The sequence below is a fragment of the Urocampus carinirostris genome, chromosome 14 (genome assembly GCF_059441175.1).
Source record: "Urocampus carinirostris isolate Australia breed hairy pipefish chromosome 14, RoL_Ucar_1.0, whole genome shotgun sequence".
In the NCBI taxonomy this organism is placed as follows: Eukaryota; Metazoa; Chordata; class Actinopteri; order Syngnathiformes; family Syngnathidae; genus Urocampus; species Urocampus carinirostris.
In genome coordinates this window covers 22,358,217-22,380,685 of record NC_142362.1, presented here as the reverse complement: position 1 = coordinate 22,380,685, position 22,469 = coordinate 22,358,217, and the positions used below count along the sequence as shown (strand labels likewise).

At 41.2% G+C, this 22,469-nt stretch overlaps 2 protein-coding genes across 2 annotated transcripts in view; one reads left to right on the top strand and one right to left on the bottom strand.

The window, feature by feature from the left end:
- The window catches only part of inpp4aa (inositol polyphosphate-4-phosphatase type I Aa), a 51,374-nt gene extending 46,130 nt beyond the window's left edge, over nt 1-5,244 (bottom strand). Inside the window, exon 1 of the mRNA XM_088353429.1 lies at nt 5,079-5,244. The gene's annotated coding sequence lies outside the window, so the exon portion shown is untranslated. The remainder of the gene's footprint in view (nt 1-5,078) is intronic.
- slc9a2 (solute carrier family 9 member 2) lies at nt 4,524-22,469 on the top strand. Its single transcript, XM_088353430.1, has 13 exons — nt 4,524-5,022; nt 8,739-8,953; nt 10,529-10,777; nt 14,697-14,947; nt 15,951-16,168; nt 16,274-16,473; nt 17,417-17,506; nt 17,580-17,650; nt 18,956-19,123; nt 19,202-19,307; nt 20,122-20,238; nt 20,309-20,393; nt 21,957-22,469. Exons 1-13 carry the CDS (start codon nt 4,755-4,757, stop codon nt 22,253-22,255), a joined length of 2,337 nt encoding a protein of 778 aa, XP_088209556.1. The 5' UTR covers nt 4,524-4,754; the 3' UTR covers nt 22,256-22,469.

The window sequence follows — 22,469 nt, the reverse complement described above, 5'->3', positions numbered from 1 at the left end:
AGGCGGAGGACCCAGATGCGTGACGTTTCTCACACAAGCTTCATTTTACAGGAAATGCACGTTAACCCAAACACCAGTGATTCGGCGATCGTTGGGCGGGAGACATGAGGCAGCAGTCTGGCGTTGAATGACAGGAAGCCAGAGGCCGACGAGATCGATACCAATTGCACAAGCAGATATCGGACAGATGAGGTCGATACCGGACAGGACAAGACAGACAGAATTGATATCAGGCACTAGAGACTGGAGTCCGAAAACAAGCAGGACGAGATAGACAGAAACGATACCAGACACTGGAGATTGAAATTAAACAGTACAAACCAGACGGTAACGCTACCAGACACTGGAGATCGATATCAAACAGGACAAAATAGATGGGAACGAAACCAAACAGGAAACACGGGCAGGAAACCGGACAGAGTCAAAACCCACGTCTTGCTGGTGCAAAGGTTTGTTGACGGACTGACAAAGGGTGAGTGAGAACACTGAGCTTAAATAGGAGGGAAGCCAATCAGTCAACAAGCCGCAGCTGGCGCCAAACGGGCGAGGCCAATTGGACGCCATGAGCAACCGTGACAGAAGAGGTAGCCAGGATAGCTCAAGCTGCACTTGTCAGACTTAAACCCATCTGGAGAGACAAAAAAATTGCAGTGAAATCAAAGATAAGACTCATGCAAGCGCTGGTTCCTTCTTTCTCCTTCTACGCTTGAGGGACATGGACCCTCGCAGCAAAACTGGAAAAGAAAATCTCGGCCATGGAGATGTGATGCTACAGGAAACTTCCAGGAATCTGTTACATAGTCGAAACTTTGTGTAGCACCATCAACAGGCACATTGTGTCACGACCAGAACGTAATTAGGACCCAGTTGCGTAGCGTTAACCACAAGTTTATTGAGATAAGGAGGAAAGGCAGCGGTGCTCGCTGGACGCGGGAAGCAAGCCGCTCACAGAATCGGAACGTGTTCCGAATGCGGAAGTGGATCTTCCGGAGCGAAAGATCGTAGTGTCGAGGATGGAAAAAACAGTTCGATAGCCGGGACAGCAGAGGGCAAAACGTGGTCGGGATAAAAAATAAAAAAAACGGTTGTAAGCCAGGACAGAGGAGCAAAACATAGTCGGGGTCAAAAAACAGGTCGTAGCCGGAGACAAACGGGGAAATCAGGAACGGACAAGTGGAAAACGGGTGCAAAAAGCGGGACCGACGGGAGTCAGAGTCAAAAGTGCTTATTGTTTTCAGTTATAAGATAAAATATTACAACCAGGGACGTAGCCCCGCAAACGCACATAACGGGCACTGCGTAGGGCATCAAGTGCCCAGGAGCGGACCAAAAGAAATCAGGGTTGTGAAAAAAAGTATAAAGTGTTAAAAGTGTTAATAATATGCACTAATATGGTAAAAAACAATACAAAAGCAGCATAGACCAAATTTCCAGAGAAAAGGGGTGAATCTGCTTTGTGCCCCGGCCTATCTCCAGTCTCATGGTGCCCCCCTCCCCTCCCAGTTGTATGTTCGATTATGCCTCATTCACAACATGGCCTCGAAGCAGCAACAAGAGTCTGGAGCGGAGAAAGGAAGAAACAAGAAGAAATGAGATGAAGCTCATGCATCGCTTGCCGGTAGTCAATGTTAAAACAAAAAAAGCTCATTGTTGTACCATATTTCCACACACATTTGGTGCACTGTTTTAAAGGGCGCATTCTCCTCGGCTCATATGGCGCACAGGCCAATTGGATGCGAGTCTCACGGGACCACCTATATTACCAAAACAAGTATGCGTATTAAAAATTAAAAATAAAAAGCACTGGGAACGATAGATAGTGAAAAGTGACTCTAGGAGGCGTGGTTTCACTGTCGGTGTCAGAATGTCAGTGAAGTTTTGGATTGATAATGTGAGCAATAATTAATTTGTTGTCTATATAAAATATTATTTTTACAGCACTAATAAAGCATTTGTGCTTAGGGCCCCCAAATGGCTAGCGACGGCCCTGTTTACAATATCTCATCTCATCTCATTATCCTCAGTAGGGTCGCGGGGGTGCTGGAGCCCATCCCAGCAATCATCGAGCAGTGGGCAGGGGTCACCCTGAACTGGTTGCCAGCCAATCGCAGGGCACACACGGACAGACAACTCACTCGCTCATTCACACCTAGGGACAATTTGGACCGGCCAATTCACCTGAAATGCATGTTTTTGGAATGTGGGAGGAAACCGGAGTGCCCGGAGGAAACCCACGCAAGCACGGGGAGAACATACAAACTCCGCACAGGAAGTCTGGAGCTGGATTTGAACCCACGACAGGTTCCCATGACATGAACTGTGCCGCACAAGCGCCAATTCACCTGAAATGCATGTTTTTGAAATGTGGGAGGAAACCAGAGTGCCCGGAGGAAACCGGAGTGCCCGGAGGAAACCCACGCAAGCACGGGTAGAACATACAAACTCCGCACACGGATTTGAACCCACGCAGGAGGTTCCCAAGACATGAACTGTGCCGCACATGCGCTAACCACTGCGCCGCCGTGCTGCCCCCTGTTTACAATATCTCATCTCATCTCATTAGCCGTACCGCTTATCCTCATTAAGGTCGCGGGGGGCTGGAGCCCATCCCAGCCATCTCCAGGCAGTGGGCGGGGGACACCCTGAACTGGTTGCCAGCCAATCGCAGGGCACACAGGGACAGACAACTCATTCGCTCATTCACACCTAGGGACAATTTGGACCGGCCAATTCACCTGAAATGCATGTTTTTGGAATGTGGGAGGAAACCAGAGTGCCCGGAGGAAACCCACGCAAGCACGGGGAGAACATACAAACTCCGCACAGGAAGTCTGGAGCTGGATTTGAACCCACGACAGGTTCCCATGACATGAACTGTGCCGCACAAGCGCTAACCACTGCGCTGCCGTGCTGCCTCCTGTTTACAATATCTAGTAGTAAAATAATACACACTGTCCCTTTAACTTTCTTATTTCGGAGGGCTCTCAAACTATCAGCCTGCCATCCCAAGTGCCGCAAATTGCATCGAAGCTATTAATTTGAAATCTCAGATCGACATTGACAAAGTTAAACCCAACCCTACCAAAAGAGGAGAAACTAGTTAGAAAAAAAAACACGGGAAGTTGAAACCTGCGCCTCAACTGAAACTCGGTCATTGAAAGTTTAGATACCGATCACGTGACAAACAATCAGTCGAGGCCGCGCCCGGGATGGAGAGGATAGTGATGGCAATTCTGGCTCTTTTTAGAGAACCGGCTCTCATTGCTCAGCTCACTCTAAATACCCGGCTCTTTTTGCTCCCAGACGACTCTTCGGGTTGTTTTTGTTGCTTTAGTCCACATATACATAACTGTTTGCGCACAATGACTTAAAAGGGGGAATATAGCAAAAAAAAAAAAAAAAAATCAGAAGAAAAGGATTTAAAAAAAAATGAAAAAACAGACAGAAATTTGAAAAAAAAGAAAGAAAGAAGAAAACACTAGGAAAAAAAGAATCAAAAGAAGAAATACATGACAGACAAAAAGAGAAATAGAAAAAAAAACAAGAAAGAAAAAAGCAATAAGCTAAGAAAAGCAAAACAAAAAAGAAAAACCAAGAAAAAAAGAGTGTAAAAAGAAAAAAGCAAGAAAAAACAAAGAAGAAACAAAGAAGAAAATATGTAAAAATTAAATGTACTGCGGCGCAGTGGTTAGCGCATGTGCGGCACAGTTCTAAGGTCTCGGGAACCTCCTGTGTGGGTTCAAATCCAGCTACCGGACTTCCTGTGCGGAGTTTGTATGTTCTCCCCGCGTGGGTTTCTTCCGGGCACTCCGGTTTCCTCCCACATTCCAAAGACATGCATTTCAGGTGGATTGGCCGGTCCAAATTGTCCCTAGGTGTGAATGAGCAAGCGAGTTGTCTGTCCCTGTGGGCCCTGCGATTGGCTGGCAACCAGTTCAAGGTGTCCCCTGCCCACTGCCCGATAATTGCTGGGATGGGCTCCAGCACCCCCGCGACCCTACTGAGGATAAGCGGTGTAGCTAATTAGATGAGATGAGACCAATAATAATGTAACATTATGCACAAAATGAATTAACAATTAAAACATTGAATATTCAACAAAATTATAATAGCATTTATTTTCCCCCCTCTACAGCGTTTTTTTTACTCATCAAAACTTTAAATTGTTTCTTACTAGGCCACTTTAATGTCAAACAAAATGTTATTTAAAATAATGACTTTTCAGTGTAACAAGAAATATACTATGAAATACATGAATAGTCTTTATATTTATCAAGAAAAACACATTATCACCTACAATACATCAAAGATACATACAAATACTGACAAAAATAAATAACCTCTCATACTCAGCAAATTTGAAGGCAACAATCTAGAATCCTTCGAGAAAAATGCACATTGACCAATCACAGGGGAAAAAGCGTCTCGAAGGAAACCGACTCCGGATTGGAGGGGAGCCGACTCCCGTCGTCAACTCCAATAATTCGCTTATAGAGCCTTTGTGTTCGCGAACGACACATCACGAGTGGAGGAACTCGTGGACGCGACGCAGGTAAACTTCTCCACAGGTGCGCTTGTTTAACCAATGTGAAACATTCGAAGACAATGATTTTATGGCATTTGGAAGTACCGAAATGTCATTTCACTTCTATATGACAAGAAAATAGAATATCATGCTCGCAAAAAGTGATAGCCGTCTTAATTAATTTCCTGTTGGATGGTGTGATCGCTTACATCAGCGAAGTGGTCTCAAAATGGATCCTCACCTGAGCAGACTTCGGGACTTTCTGCTTCTTATTTTTTCCCTTTTAATCGTCCTGGATGTCTCCGCGGGTGAGATCCCAGTTCACCCCACGCTGGGTGGTCGTGTGACGGTGGTACCCCCCGTCGAGCCAGACGAGCCCCAAGCCTACCCCGACCCCGAAAAGGACAATCTACCCGTTTTCACAATGGACTACCCGAGAATTCAAATCCCCTTCGAGATTACTCTCTGGGTGCTTCTCGCCTCTTTTGCCAAGATAGGTAAGTGTAAGAACTCTAAAAGGAAAAGTGTAACATTTTTAAACATTTTTCTGTACCTTCAAGTATTTGGCAATGATTCTTCAACTCGATTGTTGTTTCTCTTTTCCACTTTTCCTTCCCCGTATCACTGACTGTCTGGAGATCAAAATGGGCAGATAAAGGAAATAAAACGAATAAAATCACAATGAAATGAGATGTGATCCCTCTCAAACAGAATCAGGACTGGGAGGATTGACTAAATAGGAAGAAGAAATTGAACAGGGCATTATCGCCATCTACTGTCAAAAAAATGTAATTGATCCTCAGGTTTTTTTTCTTAGTATATTTTGCTTGGGCAAAGGTCAGCAACTCAATTTTTGTCCCTACCCACCTTTTAAGAAACACTGATATATAAATACAGAAATCCCTTGTTTTCGTTTAGGGGTTCCATTCTTCAAAGGTCCCGCGAAGTAGAAACCTTTCATTTATTTATTTATTTTTTTATTTGTTTATTAAATATTCCATTACTGTATTAAACATTGAAACCAAAGAACAAACCCAAACTATTGGCTCAGGTATTTAACAAATAAAAGTACTGTACTTTATAAACAACTTCTACACTGTCAAATTTACAATTTTTGCGATAATCTTGCTGATTTATTGTACAACTGTACTGAGGACATGATTCTCTTAACTTCACAAGATACTATGAATGTTATGGATAACTGCATTTACAGTCCAGTCGGCAACGTAAATTGTTGAGCCATACAGCACCAAAGGCAAAAAAAAAAATCGAACAGCAAAAAATGAAAAGCCTTACGTATTGAAGAAATAACATATATATATTAATCAGAAAACATTAAGAATGTGTCTTATTTGCGCTGCTGCAAAAACCACATATTTTCCCATCATCAAACATTTTGAAAAAGTGGCAGAGAACCACTAGGGAGCGCATATGAGCGGTATGTGACTCCAGAGAAAGTTTAGCGGGTGGAGAGGTCCGAATTCGGTGGCGATAGAAAGCATCTTTCTCTGCCTTTTGGTGCTTTTGTGGTTCCAGAGTGTTTTGTTGACAAGATGGCATTTAGAGAAACTTAAAATTGCAAAAAAAACATAATTTTCATACATACGTAATGTAGTTTTTTTTAAGCTTTTTTACGCAACTCGGATGGTCATTGACGCACAGGCTGGCACAAGCAGAAAAGCAGCTGTGTGACCGTTTAGCCAATAAGAATGCAGAACACAATGCATAATGAAAATCTCTGGAGAAGGAAAACTGCAATAAGTAAATCACAATCAAGGGATTACTGTAATGGTATAGTACTACTGATGAAACATCATTGTCCCTCTAAAATATTAATGTGTATTCCACTCAAGGCCAACTTTGAAATAGCTGGCTAAATTTTCTGTAATTGATATTATTTATCTTATTAAACCAGATATTTATCAAATTTCACACAACGAAAAAAAAACACTTAGCAGTATTGCATTTTGAGTTTTTCCATGCATATCATCAGATTTAGTGTTGACTTTCGATATTACTTTGCTTTAATTCTGAGCGTTTCACAACCAATTTGAAATTCATCTGTTTGTTAATGAAGATAAAACAAAAAATTACATCTAGTCAAGACAAGTCACATTTATTTATATAGCCCTTAATCACAAAAATGTCTCAAAGGACTGCACACGATTACAATGACACAATTACCTGATCTTAAATCAACATGCGGGCAAGGAACAACTCAAAAACCCCAGCTTGAGGAAAAAGACAAACCTTGAGAAGGGACCCCATAAGTGGCACCCCCCTTTCAGGATGACCAGGGTGAATTACATTTAGCATTACAGTACACAAACATAGTAAACACTAGGTAACATGATGAAAATTTGTCCGGAAAGTGCATGACAGCAGCGACGCCCCCAGCCTGTAAACTATTCCACAAAGTCTATGACGGCCACGACACAGCTTCCCATCTCTGCCAGCTGGTCCATGCAGGCGTTCACATGCTTCAAGTCAAACGCAGGTCCGCTGACTCATCTCCAATCGTCCTTCTCCTTCGTATCACTAGTTATCTGCATTTATATTTAATTATAAAGAACAAATAAATATTTTAATGTGATCTGTTATATTTATTTTAGGACCTTTTTAATATATATATATAATATATTTATTTATTGCGTCCTGGCCTCCAACTTATTTAACCCAGTGCAGCCCGCGGCCCAAGTTTTCCCACCCACCCATGCTTAACCCTGAGGATAAGCAGTGCAGATGATGGATAGATGGACGTTGATGACTCTTTGTTACGCTAGATTAAATATTTTTCTGGAGATCAAGGGTCTCCAATGTGATGCCTGCGGCCACCAGGCAGCCCCAAGGAATACCTGAATAGCCCACGGACTGGTTCTGAAAATATATAATGGGGCATCGTGATTTTCTAGGAAATCTCATCTCATCTCATCTCATCTCATTAGCCGTACCGCTTATCCTCAGTAGGGTCGCGGGGGGCTGGAGCCCATCCCAGCAATCATTGGGCAGGGGACACCCTGAACTGGTTGCCAGCCAATCGCAGGGCACACAGGGACAGACAACTCATTCGCTCATTCACACCTAGGGACAATTTGGACCGGCCAATTCACCTGAAATGCATGTTTTTGGAATGTGGGAGGAAACCGGAGTGCCCGGAGGAAACCCACGCAAGCACGGGGAGAACATACAAACTCCGCACAGAAAGTCTGGAGCTGGATTTGAACCCACGACAGGTTCCCATGACTTGAACTGTGCCGCACAAGCGCTAACCACTGCGCCGCCGTGCTGCTGAAATGTGATTTCTAACTGGCACGGCGCTGACTGGTTAACTGAACCTATTCTATCCATCCATCCATTATCTTCACTGCTTATCCTCAGTAGGGTCGCGAGGGTGCTGGAGCCCATCCCAGCTATCCTCGGGAAGTGGGCAGGGGACACCCTGAACTGGTTGCCAGCAAGTCACAGTGAACCTATTTTAACCTTTCAACAATTTTTCATCAGCCAAAAGTTTTTTTTTCTCTATTTTTTGTTTCTGTTGTGTGTGTTCCATCGGTTTGTTAAATTCTATATCACCCTACAGTGTGCCCTCACACATAATCTTAACAAAGTTTTCTGTACCCTAATTGTATCAATATGACAAGTTAGAATTGTCTTTATTGTCATTGATAACAACATAGTGAGCATTGCTAATAAGGAGATTAGACGCGGCACTCCAAGGTAAACATCTAACAAAAACTTAAAAAATAGGAATAAGATAAAAAAAAAAACGTCAGGCCAAATAGACATGTTAGTGGAGACAGGCCTAAGACGTATGTGCATCAGAACATTTGTGCAATGAAATTGAGTGCAACATAATTCCAAAATAAACCAACAAATAAGATGTGAGCACCCATTTGTATACACTCAAGGAAGATATACTCTATATATTCTTTTACCAAGTTGTGTACTTGTTTGAGGTGGTGATGGTCCTGGGGAAGAAACTGCCTCTGTTATTCTTTGTTCTAAGGGACTTCTTGCGCCTACCAAGGTAGCAAGTCATAGAGGTGGTGGCCGGGGTAATAGGAAGTTCTTGATAATGTTTGATCTTCTGCGGTATCACCAGCTAACCATGTCTTCCACACTGCGCAGAGAGCAGCCAATGATTTTCCGGGCTATGTTGATGACTCTTTGTTAAGCTTGATTAAATATTTTCTCAATGTCTCTGTTCCGTCAGGCTTCCACGTGTACAACAAGATCACTGTTTGGGTGCCCGAGTCTTGCCTGCTGATCAGCATTGGGCTTATCGTGGGTGCCATCATGCATTCTGTCAACGAAGAGCCCCCTGCTGTGCTGACCAGCAACGTATTTTTCCTTTACATGCTGCCCCCCATCGTCCTCGACTCGGGCTACTTCATGCCCACCAGGCCTTTCTTTGAAAACATCGGCACGGTATGCTGTAGAATAAATATATACAGTGGTACCTCTTTATCCAAGCTTCACTTCGTAACGTGAGAATTTTCCAGATTTGAAATCATGAAAATCTAATTGGCCCGTTTCTGGCCTCCCAAAAGCATCATAGTAATGATGGTTCTACACTAAATAACTCCCTGGGCGAGACCATGACAGCAAGGCCAGTGAGCTGTCCTGAGACATGGCCACCTCACTATCGACACTATCAACTTCTTCTCTGGTTGAGCCATCGTGACTGACAAAGTGATAAATATGTGCAGCAGTTGACCTATTTTTTTCAAAGTTATGAATTATATTTGTACTTGGAGGACAGGAGCAACCAACTAATTTTTTATGTACGGACGCTCCCTTACTTACGACCATTCCACTTGCGTAAAATGGTAGTTACGAACCTTTTTTTGGGGATGTCGAAAAATATCCGGACATTGCTGTAAGTTAGATTTTGTATTGTGTGTACCTATTTCAGTACAGGACTTAACTGTGGTGCTTCTTTCCGCCGCTACCAGCGTGTGGTGCTGTGAGAGCTCACCCAGCATCCACCCGGAAGTAAAAACATCCGCTTCCTTTTTCTATTTCGTGTGTAAACATACAGTGCGCGAAAAACTTTTACATTTTTATTGTTTAATATCTCGCGCATCCATTTACTATGGTTGGTGTAAAGTGTAAAGAAGATGTGAGACGTTTCTTTTGAAATGAAAGTGGAATAAGAAAGCTTGATACGGTTGAGAAAATGGTCGGAACGCTTTATTTCGGCTACTTTTTACCACGGAGGAGGGCCTCTACTCTATCTTCCAAAAGTAAGTTGCACTTAACTTTGTCTCTTTATAGAGCATATTATTTTATTAAATTTTTTTTTTTTTTTTTAGAACAAAACAATGCAGGTATACAAGTCTTAAACACACTTATATAAACCTTAAACATACAAAACATAGCACTGAAGCAACTTACGAACAAATTAAACTTACGAACGATTGACCAGAACCTCGAAATCTCGTTCGTAAGTAGGGAAGCGTCTGTATTGTAGTACAGAGAATCTTTCCCCTTCCCCAGTCAAAGGTGAAGTGTCCCCCCCATGCTGCCCCTCCGCTAGGCTTTTCCTCGTCTCTGCCTCAGTCTGCCAATCGTACTGCTTAGCTGGATCACGCTCATGTTTGTTTATTTCCTTCTTTGTTTAAATCGACATCATTCTCCTCTAAACACCTTAACATTTCCCTTTCCAGAATTCATGGCAAGGCTCACAGAAGAAGAGCAATACGATAAAATCAGGATTTCTGCGTGGTATAAACAAATAGGTGGGATCAGGGGTCTGATGGTGGTAAGCGCATGCGCCAACTCATACGAGCTGATGGTGTGTGGTCTCGAGCAGTCTCTGGTGGTAGCCTTTGGGATTGCTCGTCGCTTGGGTTTACCCTCGTATGTAGAGCAAGACTTTTGTTTAAAAAAAAACCTCATGTATCAAATTTCTCGTGTTTTAGAGGTGCTCGTATAAAGATGTACCACTTAGATCATGAAACCAATGTCTCCCAGATTTATTATTGCCGTGTGTTTGAGCAGGTTCTTTGGTTTGCTGTGGTGGGCACCCTGTGGAACAGCATCGGTATCGGCATGTCGCTTTTTGCCATATGCCAGATCGAAAGCTTCGGGGTGCAGGACATCAACTTGCAGGAAAACTTGCTGTTTGCAGCCATTATCTCAGCGGTGGACCCCGTGGCCGTGCTCAGTGTCTTTGAGGACGTGTCGGTCAACGAGCAGCTCTACATAGTCGTTTTTGGCGAATGCCTCTTCAATGACGCTGTCACTGTGGTAGGTTGCTATCTGGTCTGCTTATTTTGGTGACATTTGAAACCATGAGGGTGTGAACAGAATCTGGGATTGATGTTTTTACCCACAACAAAATGAAGCCTGAGGATAAATTTATCACCTGCTAGCAAGGCGAGGATAATGATAATGCTTTCATTAGGGTTCTAAATATATACAGGGCCTAGCAAAAACAATACCTGCTCCCTCCCGCCTCAAGAACTATTAACACATTTCAGGCTTCAAACTTGGAGCTAAAAAACAACAACTTTTTTTCTTAGAATCAACAACAATCATAAACAGATGTGAGACAATTCTGAAGCGAAACAAATTCTTTGAACATTTAATATTACATTTACAACCAAAAAACTGGCCCCCCCGGTTCTGACTCTGAGTTCCCTAATTACTTCTGGATTATCCGTTGCAGACCTAAATGACTAAAAATAACAGAGTGCACCTGTGTGTCATTAAAACTCAGTTTAAATTCACCTACTTTGTGACTGGGCTCAGAGCTCTGTGAAAGGAGACACTGGAACACGGCATTATGAATATCAAAGAAACCACCAGGCAGGTTCTGGATAAAGTTGTGAAAAAGTTCCAAGCAGGAATAGGATACAAGAAGATTTTGAAGAATTTACACATTTTATGGGGCACTTCCCGAGCAATAATATCAAATCGAAGAGGGCATAAAACCACTGTTAACTAGGGCTACACGATGAACTGAAAGCTAATCAATATTGTTATGTGATGTAGTGTGATTGTGTGATCGCAAGACTCTGCGTTTTTTTCACCAAGGATTTATAGTTTCATGTCCATGAGGAAGTGAGTGTTTGGCCAACCAGAATTGTCACAGTTCAGGTTTTAACGTTGCCAACCAATAAAGGCGAGGCAAAGTTGGCCAGCAACACAGTATGTCACACATCCACGTGTGAGCCTTGAGTGAGCAGACAGTAACCATAACAAAGCTCCCCTGAAGAGGGCGAGTTTTCCTTGAATTTAAAGCATGATTAACCCTCGTGTATTTTCTTCGTTTTAAGGACCCTTTTTGTATATTCATCATACAACCTACATGGAAATGTGAATTAAACACATTTCATTTTTGACTGGTGGGACCAATCTAGGAAAAGTCATAACATTTAAATTTAAATAAAATATAATTGAAAGAGATTTTTCTGGGTTTCTATCAACACAGTAGCGGGTCATTTTGAGCCGCGGACAACAGGGGGGTTAAGTACTCACAAAAAAAAACTAGCACAGACAATGCACTTCTTTTAAAATAAAAAATCGCATTGAAATTTAAATACTTGTCTGAAAAATCGCAACTAGGTTTTTTTTTCCAAAATTGTGCAGCCTACTGCAAACATACCAAGACCTGTCCGTCTCTCTAAACTTTCAGCCCAAACAAGGAGAAAACTAATCAGAGAAGCAACCAAGAGACCTATGATCGCATTGGATGACTTGCACGTGGGACAATCTGTGCGTAAGACCACTATAGGTCGGACTACATAAATCTGCCTTTTATGGGAGACTGGCATGAAGGGCCTCTCTGAAAGAAAAACCTACTCTCAGACATGTTTGACAAAAGTATTACATTGTTCTAATTTCACAAGAGAAAACATAATAAAAATACTAAAAATTAAATACTCAAAATGATGATAACAGTATTTTTGGCGTATGATTGATTGAGAACAATCAAATCAAATAAATTGCCACTTATTTTAAAATGGATTAATTGTTTATGTACCCTTTAATCAGACATTCTTGAAATCTTCAATATCAGTATCTCAACAGTACAATATTTCCAGATTTATAATCTTCTTTGGTAAAAACCCTAAATTGTAATTATTTATTTTTGATTAATATTTTTAAGTAAAATTCCATTTCCATTCCAATGTTTGAATTTAAAACATGTAACTAATCGTTTTTTGTTGATTAACTTACAAAATAATCGATGAATGAATCAAATCTTAAAATCATTGTTTGTTGCAACTCTGCTTTCGAATTTTAGCGCTTTCACTGAACCATTCTTCAACTCAACCCTCCTTTTAAACTGCTGCTCGTCCCCTTTTATTGTTAAAAGTGCAATTACCTGAAAGCTAGACCTTCCATTGTGTTTCTCTATTCTTTCACCTCAAAGACGCTTAGGTTTCACTGTATTTCGGGGTTCTATTTTGGGTAAACTTGTGTGATGGAATGTGGAGCACATCAGGACGTAGACGAGTTGACTGAGAGAAGTGATGTTCATTGAAGGTTTGTTGATAAACGTTCCACTTTGCTGTTGGGAGTTTATTTGCTCAGACGTTGCCAAACCAGTTGGTGAGGTCACTCTTGCAAATGATACAGGAGGAGATAGCACACTAATATGCCGAAACTAGACTGCTGACACTCTGGCTTCCCCCAACCCACAAAACACTTACCTACCGCCACTCTTATTTTATTGTAGCCCGCTTTAGACTAAATACTCGTCTTTGATAGCCTGAAAACAGATTGTTTTGGTGGCAAGTAAGGGCAACAAGGGGCACTTGAATAAAATATGAAACAAGCCGCATTGATTTTGAAAAAAACTGTTTACTTTTTTGATTGATACTGCAGCACGGAGCATGAGTGGTTAGCACATCTGCGGCACAGTTTGGAGCTCACGGGATCAAATTCAGCCACCAGCCTTCCTGTACGGAGTTTTCATGTTCTCACCGTGCAGTTTTTCCGGGCACTTTTCCTCCCACATTCCAAAAACATGCATGTCAGGTTAATTGGCCGGTCTAAATTGTTCCTAGGTGTGAATGAACGAGTGAGTTTTCTGTCTGTGTGCCCTGCGACTGGCTGGCAACCAGTTCAGGGTGTCCCCTGCACACTGCCCGAAGATAGCTGGGATGGGTTCCAGAACCCCCGTGATCCTACTGAGGATAAGCGGTGCAGGTAATGGATGGGTGGATGGGCTGTATTGTAGTTTTACTGGTGTTGAACAACACTGAAAAACAAAAATCACGTTGACAAAACATGGACAAATCGGCTCAGATATACTGCAGCTTCTTCCCCAGGGCCATCACAACCCTAAACAAGCGCACAAAACTGGAAACACATCTTGCATCTTACTTTAGTTTTCCTGTTTTTGTTGCTGCTAAATGTTATTGCACTATTGTTAAGCACAATTCTTTTTCATTGACAAACATCGTGCTATTTATGACTCTAAGCAATAAGTTTTAAATATTTTTCTGCTGTTTATCCTGAGTCTTTTCTTTCTCTTTAAAATCTTTATTAAATGTTTACCCTGTGCCCTGTGACACGTCTTATCTCATTGCATACATTTCACAACATGGATATCAATGACAATAACGACAATTAAATTAAATTTTTTTGCTGTTCAGTTTCAATTTCTGACACAAAGTAGCAGTGCATTAGCTTGCTGATACATAAAGTGAATTTTATTCCCAAGTGTTATAATTACAATAACTTTAAACTAGACTTAAATTAAAAGAGAAAAATGAAACAAAAATAATGTCAGAATAAATTGACATAACATTTACAAGGTAGCCTTGGTGTGTTGCAACAGTAATGAAAACTAGTGCAATGAAAAAATGTTCCAAAAAGAGTCTCAACAAGATATAAATACCCACTTTTCTATAAATAGGCACGATATATATTTTTCACAATCTTGTGTGCTCGTTTAGGGTGGTAATGGCCCTGGCAAAGAAATCATCTCTGAGCCTGTTAGTCCTTTTTTTTAAACGATCGGTAGCGCCACAGAGGGCAGCAGGTCAAAGAGGATCTTGCTGGGGTGAGAGGAGAGCCTAATATATTTCCCAAGCATTATTATGTAAACAATCCATTTTTGGACAGTTGTTGTGTGATAATCTTCCTGTTTTTGGTCCAATTTGTCAATTGTTTCAATTGGTTGATTCTGTATTACCTTTGTCTTTGGTTTCAGGTGTTATACAACATGTTCAATTTTGTAGCTGAAATGCCAGAGGTGGAGCCGGTGGACGTGTTCCTGGGTGTGGCCCGCTTCTTCGTAGTGGGCTTAGGTGGCATGGGCTTTGGCATGCTTTTCGGCTTCGTTGCTGCCTTCACCACCAGGTTCACCTCTAAGGTCCGTGAGATCGAGCCACTCTTCATCTTCATGTACAGCTACCTGGCCTACCTGGTGGCCGAGCTCTTCGCCATCTCGTCCATCATGGCGTGAGTAGACGTCCAGGACCTTAAAGATTCACCATAAATTCCAGACTACAAGCTGCTACTTTTTTTGTACATTTAAAACACTGCGGCTTTAAACGCGATACAGCCTTTTTCCTTTTCCGCGAGGAGGTTGGTCTTGGCAACTTCTGACGCCTGCGGGCCCTTCTCGCGGCGCGTCCGCAAAATAAGTACCTGCGGTGGGTATTGACGCAATGTGATTTCTGCTCAGTGCTCTGAATGTCAAAGTGAAGAAAGTCAATGAAACACAGGTAAACTGTACGAGGCCATTCAGTTGCTAAATGCCTCGTCATCTAATTAGTGACGCGAATGAATGAATGGATGAATGAAATTCTTTTCCTATGGAGTAGAAGTAGTATTAGTAGTAGTAAAGTAACACCGCGATTAAGATTTCTGTTTACGGACAGTGTCCGCATCTGTCAAACAGCAGTCAATATTAGACACATTGGCATTGACCTTTAAGCACGGGTGCAACGAAAGTATTCTCAAACCAAAACTCAATGTACATTATTGACTAGAACTCGGAAGCCCTCCCGATCACTTTGTCATATATGCAAGGGATGGGAGAGCCTAAGATCAGTTGCATGGCACAGCATGTATACAGGCTGTTGTGATTGTAAGAGCTCTTGAAATGTAGTCAGTACATTACATTGAGTATTGTCACACTTGTAAATTTCAATCTAAACAGTATTGACTGCTGTGGCCATTGATTGAGATTGAAAGCTGCAGACACAGTCCACAAACAAGGGTCCTTATTGTGGCACAATGTGTTACTTTTCTTTACTACACATTTCCTTGCTTATAATCTAAGAAATGGGCATCTGTTTTATGTCTGTTCAAGCCTGGAGTTAAAAATTTTGTGCGGCTTGTACAAAAGCAAAGTTAAGAGTATTCTTTAAATCTGCGTATGCGGCTTTTAATCAGGTACACTCTTTAGTCTGGAGTTTACTGTACATGTTTCATTTCTGGTTTGAATTCATGTTCTCAGCATCGTGACTTGTGCCCTGACCATGAAATACTACGTGGAGGAAAATGTTTCTCAGCGTTCGTGCACCACCATCCGCCACGTGGTCAAGATGCTGGGCTCCATTTCGGAAACGCTCATCTTTTTCTTCCTGGGCGTGGTTACCATAACGACGGATCATGAGTGGAACTGGGGCTACATTCTCTTCACGCTGCTCTTTGCCTTTCTGTGGAGGGGTCTCGGTAAGGACTGGGAAGTTGGAGTTTGTTCGGTCATGGCTTTCAGACTTGTTATACATCACAGTGTCAGTTTTAAAATGTAGCTCATAATATATCCACCCTTTTTAGGTGTTTTAGTGCTGACCCAGATCATTAACCCCTTCCGCACCATTCCCTTCAACCTCAAGGATCAGTTTGGGTTGGCCTATGGTGGCCTGCGAGGGGCAATATCATTCGCCTTGGCCTTCACTCTTCCAGGGAATATTGGCCGTAAGCAGCTCTTTGTCACTGCCACCATTGCCATCATCATCTTTACCGTCTTTCTCCAGGTATGGACCAACTCCATCTTGTAGACCAGACATGAATGCGAGATGAAAGGAAAAAAGTATTAGCAGGGTCCATACAGGGGGTTGAAATCCTTGGAAATGCTTGACTTTTGTGTAAAGTGCTTGTAAATGCTTGAAATTGCTGCCATTTTCTCAACAGGTCTGCTTAAAAATGACACTGACACTTATCTCTGCTGGCTTTGCTTTGCCATTGCATTTTTCCCTTGTGACTAACGGCAGCTTGCATTACTTTGTATGGCATTGTCCTACGAAGCATCATTGCCGCCTAGGGACTGGTGCATGCTACACCTAAACAAGGCACTATGAAATGTGTATTAATGCAAGGATTACGTATCAACCATGGACAGATATTATAGACCATGCATGAAAGTAAGGTAGTGTTTCCCAGTGGTAATTGTAATGTTCCTGCAACTGAAAATGTGAGCTACATTTTAAAGTTTTACTCTACACCTATATCGGAAGAGATTGGTATGAAAAACAAACAAATTTGAGTTTCACTAAATATCTCAAAATTATAAGTCTTAATAAATGTGCATGTACCACACAACACGACATGTTGGCCTGGACAGAAATAGGCGCCACCAGGCTGTACTCATCCATGACATACCGGGAAATGGTGCCCCTACAATTTTTGGGGTTAGGGGATCCAACCAACCAACCAACTAACCATTGTTGAGATCCACAAAATATTCACAATTTACTTGAGATTTAAAAATTAGATGACTTGATAAATGCACACGCAAGATTAAAAATGGTATATGTCAATCGCAGATATATTTGTGGATCTGCAAAATACACGATTCACAGCAGATTTCCTCTTTTAATGGTACTGGAGAAGTTGAAAAAACAGCTTTGAACGTTCTTTTTAAAAGTTGTTAAATTTGTTCACGAAAAAGTGTTTGAACCCTGTGTCTGGTCCTTGCAGGGAATCAGCATCCGCCCTTTGATCGAGTTCATCAATGTGCGCAGGACCAACCGCAACTTGGACACTATCAACACCGAAATTCATTGCAGGGTAAGACGCACATTATATGTGTGATATAATTTTTCTAGATCTTTGATGAACAAATCTGACTTTGTGCACTCAGCTGATGGAACACACCATTGCTGGCATTGAGGACTTGTGCGGGCAGTGGAGTCACTTCTACTGGAAGGACAAGTGAGACTCAATCGGCATATTCAAGTGAAACTTCTGCTTCACTTAAAAAAAAAAATCTATTCACTGATGGCCGCCATTGTCTGCCGGGGCACTCTTTGGGAAGTTTGGATGCGGTGTCATGTTCACTTTTTTTACAGGCCAAACTGGTTCTGATTTGCCTTTATTGAAGGTTCCTCATTGTTGTTCGACTCAATGACATAAAAGTTAGTCCAGCAGGAAAAAAATATTCGTTTTATTGGCCATTACACAGGATTGTGTATTTCTTTTCCCCCTTCCGAATTTATCAATGTTTTTTTTTTTAAATAAAATTCCCTACTTAAATAATGATAGGTTTATGGTTAAGTAGACACTCAAAATAAGGACAGAAGACATCAATGGATTTTGAACTTGAAAGAAGGACAGGAAAGGGCCATACTAAAAACCCCGACATTGCCATATTTCCAATCTGTTCTCAAAGCCCTCCCCTGAGCAATTTATTTTTAATAAACTTCCTAGGTTACTATTAGCAGATCCGCCCTACAGGTTGTATATATATCAAAGAACAGCAACATCAATGGCCGATAGTGATAATGATATAAACGAGCTATTTCAAACATACGGCCTGCAGCCCGCTGAATAATTAAATCTGGCTCGCCATAAACTTCAGAGTATGTCAAAAAAAGAAGTGAGTCTCTAAATCATTTCTATTAAAGGTTATATTTTAATGTTTTCATATAAATGCAAACTACATGTTTTCCCTGGCCACTAGAGTGCAGTGGTGATTTGTATAGCATAGTCGGTGAGTTCAGGTATCAAAGTGAATTCACTCAACTGTTAAAACAAACCTGTTAACACTTTCAAAGCCAAACGTGAAAATAGTTTCCCCCGTTTTTTGTAAATGTCTTGCGTTTAGAAAAGATCTCTTATCATATGTGATATAACATGTAGGGTATGTTAGGCATATAGGCTAAATAATAAAGTATAATAGCGAAAACTAAGCTAAAAATTTGGAGATGACATTCTTTTACTGATCCGGCCTGCTTGAGAACAGAAAGTCTGGATCCGGGCCCAGAACCCAAACTGAGTTTGACATCCCTGATGTAAACAGTGCATAATAGAGAAAATAACCGAGATATAGTAGTTACAACAACAGCGCCCTATGCAATCTTCTTTGCGGGTGTCCAATATTATGAACAGAATAAACTTAAAAACTAGTTATTGAAAATAAATACAATTCTACCCAAAAAAAACATGAAATAATTATATTGATCAAACATTAAACTGAAAATCATAATAACCACATATATTTGTTACATTTTGCACCAGGTTCATGAAGTTCAACACGCGCATCCTGCGGCGGATCTTGATCCGGGACAACCGCGCCGAGTCCAGCATTGTGGCGCTGTACAAGAAACTAGAGCTTCAGAACGCCATGGAGATCCTGGATACCGTGTCAGGAGACATCAGCGCTGCTCCGTCCATCGTCACTCTACAGTATGACACAGTCTTGTAATTTTTTTTTAAACCTCAATTTACTTTATTGTAATTGAGTTTCGTTAAAAAATGTTTTAGTGAGGAGAAGAAAGGACCGGCTAAACCTAAAAAGAAGTTCCTGGCAGCAGATCTGAGGAACATGCATGACATTCTGGCCAAGAACATGTACAAGATAAGACAAAGGGTGAGTCAAGATAAAACTATTCCCAACATTCAATCTAATAAAATTATCTAATGATACGCAATTCGTATGAATTGAGACATTGGTTAAATGGGTTAATGGTGTTAACTTAGCTTTTTGTTAAAGGTGGAGTGCGGTATATGAAAGGTTTTACTCTCTGCCGCCATCTCCTGGCTTTAAGTCATGATATCAGCCTCGGATGGCCTGTTCATGATTTGGTTGCAAGTATATTTCTAAGATGCGCTCGAATGAACTCAAATTTTTTTTCGAGCCATTTTTATGCTCCAATGAAAAATAAAATCTGCAGGGACGAGCATGACTTCTCTCTCCAGCACTCTCCCCAGCCTGCATTGAAAGATGGTATCTTCAGTTGCTGTTGGAAAATACTCCGATAAAAAAATCCATCAATGGGTTACATTTTAGTATTTGCAAGTACAGTAAAGAAAATAAGTATTTGAACACCCTGCTATTTTATTTTGTATATTTTTATTTTTATTTGCAGCTATATCACATAAATAAATTGTTAAAAAAATCATGAATTGTAAATTCTGGATTTTTCTTTTTAGTTTATCTCCCTCACAGTGGACATGCACCTACGATGAAAATTTCAGACCCCTCCTTGATTTCTAAGTGGGAGAAATAGCCAAATAGCAGGGTGTTCAAATACCTATTTTTTCACTGTGCAGTATGTGAAGTCAGTAGGCTTTCTATCAATCTAAAACACATATATGAATATTTGTTTTCTGGTTAGTTCTGTTTACAGTACCTCATCAACACAGCTTCATTTTAGAATTAAACAATCCTTGTCTCCCATTAGACAACGTCATACACCAACAAGCACGCGCTGCCCAATGACAGCCGCACCAGAGAGATTCTCATCCGACGTCACTCCAGCATCCGACGCAGCCTCCGCCCGGGAAGCTTCCAGACAGCAGTAAATGTCCCCCCGTGCGCATTTTGTCACCCTGTACTCTCAATAATCACTGTCATTTTCTTGTTTGAAGGCGGTTCCCAAATCGCACAAGTACTTCTCACTTCCTGCTGGGAAAAACCTGCACAGTATCCCGTCTTTGAGACAAAATGACACTGGTAGGCACTTGTTTTTAAGCACAAAATCAGTGTTTCCCATTGATTTTTTTTTTTTTTGTGAGACCCTGGCGGGTGAAAAGTCTAGTTTGGGGCATGTTCCCTTAAAGTAAAATTTTGTACATTTTAGATTCAAACTCGTTGGTCTGGTCATTTTTTAGAGCAAAATTAAGAAGCTAAATCTATGATGAATGTGTGCCTTTGAACTATTGAATCATACCTACATACTAGTTATGAAAGGCAAAGACACGGCAAATAAGTCAGACCCACAAAGCAAGGTAAACGAGACAGGAGTTGAATGCAAAAAAAATCAGATACTTTACCAGTGTCTGAATATCGTCTGCCCGGGGCATGCATCTTTTACGTTGGGCGTACAAAACGTCTCCGCCCGGGTGGCCGACAACTTTAAAAAAATAAATTAAAAAAATCTTTCGCTGTTTTTTTTTTTTTTTTTCCCAAATCAAACGTTTGCTTTATTCCAATTTCAAAATCTTTGTTCGGTTTGGAAATTTCGGTTCGTTTGTCAATTTGCATACTTGGCAGCCAATCTGACACCTGCATCGAATAACTTTGTACTTCTGGACTTTCCCGAGCCTTTTAAGGTCGTGCATTTGCATATCATTTTCCAAAAGTAGATGCACAGAGAACATAATGGATAAGTGGTTAGGAATCAAGCCAAAACCTCAGCCCCAGAAGAAATATTCAAAAGGAGCTAACAAAATTTATGACGTGACAAAATGTAAACGAACATTAAAAGCATCGTTTAAAGAGGAGTTCACGTGGCTTGTAGCAGACGACGCAACGCAAACATTGCATGAATGAAGATGAGTAAATACAGTTACATACTGATGGCTGATGGAAAACAGCGATGTCATATACATGCAATGAATATTATAAGAAGATATATAATAAACCTAATTTCAAAGTGTTGTTCTATTATATTCTGATTATCAATCCTTAATATTTTGCAACAATGTTTTTTGTTTTTTTCGTGATTAGTTGTCTTATTGTGTTTCGAGGTGGGGGAAAAAGGGGCATGCAACTTTATGGCTGGGCAGGAAACTTTTCAGAGGTGTCTGCCCTGGTATCCGGTAACTTTTTGTCATGGGTTTCGGACACTGCGTTTAATCAAGATCTAAAAATCTTGCTAAATGCGCATTTAAGATTAGAAATCACAGATATATTAGTGGCTCTGTAAAATACATGATTCACTCTGAATTTCTTCTTTTAATTCTACTGGAGAAATGAGAGATTGATTTTGAACGTCCTTAAAAATGCTTAAATTGGGTCATGATGAGGGTACACGAACCCTAAACTACACACTATGTCGTTTGTGACTTTATGTAATGAGAAATCTAAAAGTAATATTGATTAACTTTGCAATATTATATTTCTTGATAATACACGTTTATGAGACTCTGTCTGGACCAATTAAACCCTGGCGGCCCACCAGAGTTCTTCCTATGTATGGGAAACACTGCTGAATACACCGGAGCAATATTGTGCACAATACAGTTAAGTATATCTGGAATTTACGTTTTATGCCGTGTTTATTTTTGCTTCCAGACGTTCACGAAACAATGTCGGAGTCATCTTTCCCCGCCAGACGTTATAGTTTCATCCCGTCCTCACGGCCTCCTTCCAGGGCAGCGCTTCCGCTGCATCGGTTGGACACGCTTGAAGAAGCCCCCTCCGTGGGCTTCCTGGATGAAACACGGACCCGGAGAGGCCTAAGAACAACTTTACCTTCCCCGTCGGAAAAGGAAAACGAGGACGATGCAGCTTCTGTCTGGGCCGCAGAACCTCGCGACGGTGCCACGCGAAGCCCTCTGCTTAAAAGACCTCATTGGAAACCTAAAAAGTAGACAAGGCGACATTACGGACGTTTTGGAGAAAGGCAACTACCAAACTTGGACTGGGAGGACAATGTCTTATTGAGGTCTATTTTTAATTTTGTAGTTTCACCTGAAAGTGGAACTTTTTAACGTTTTTAACTCTTTTAAAGTTACTTCATTTTGTGTTATGTATATGTGTGTATACATGTATATTTGTATGTCAGTAAATATTTCTTTTAATTCA

Coding starts and splice junctions, on each gene's coding strand:
- slc9a2 (XM_088353430.1), top strand. CDS start 4,755: ATGGATCCTCACCTGAGCAGACTTCGGGACTTTCTGCTTCTTATTTTT. Junction 10,778..14,696: donor TCAATGACGCTGTCACTGTG/GTAGGTTGCTAT, acceptor CTTTGGTTTCAG/GTGTTATACAACATGTTCAA. Junction 19,124..19,201: donor CCGTCCATCGTCACTCTACA/GTATGACACAGT, acceptor AAAATGTTTTAG/TGAGGAGAAGAAAGGACCGG.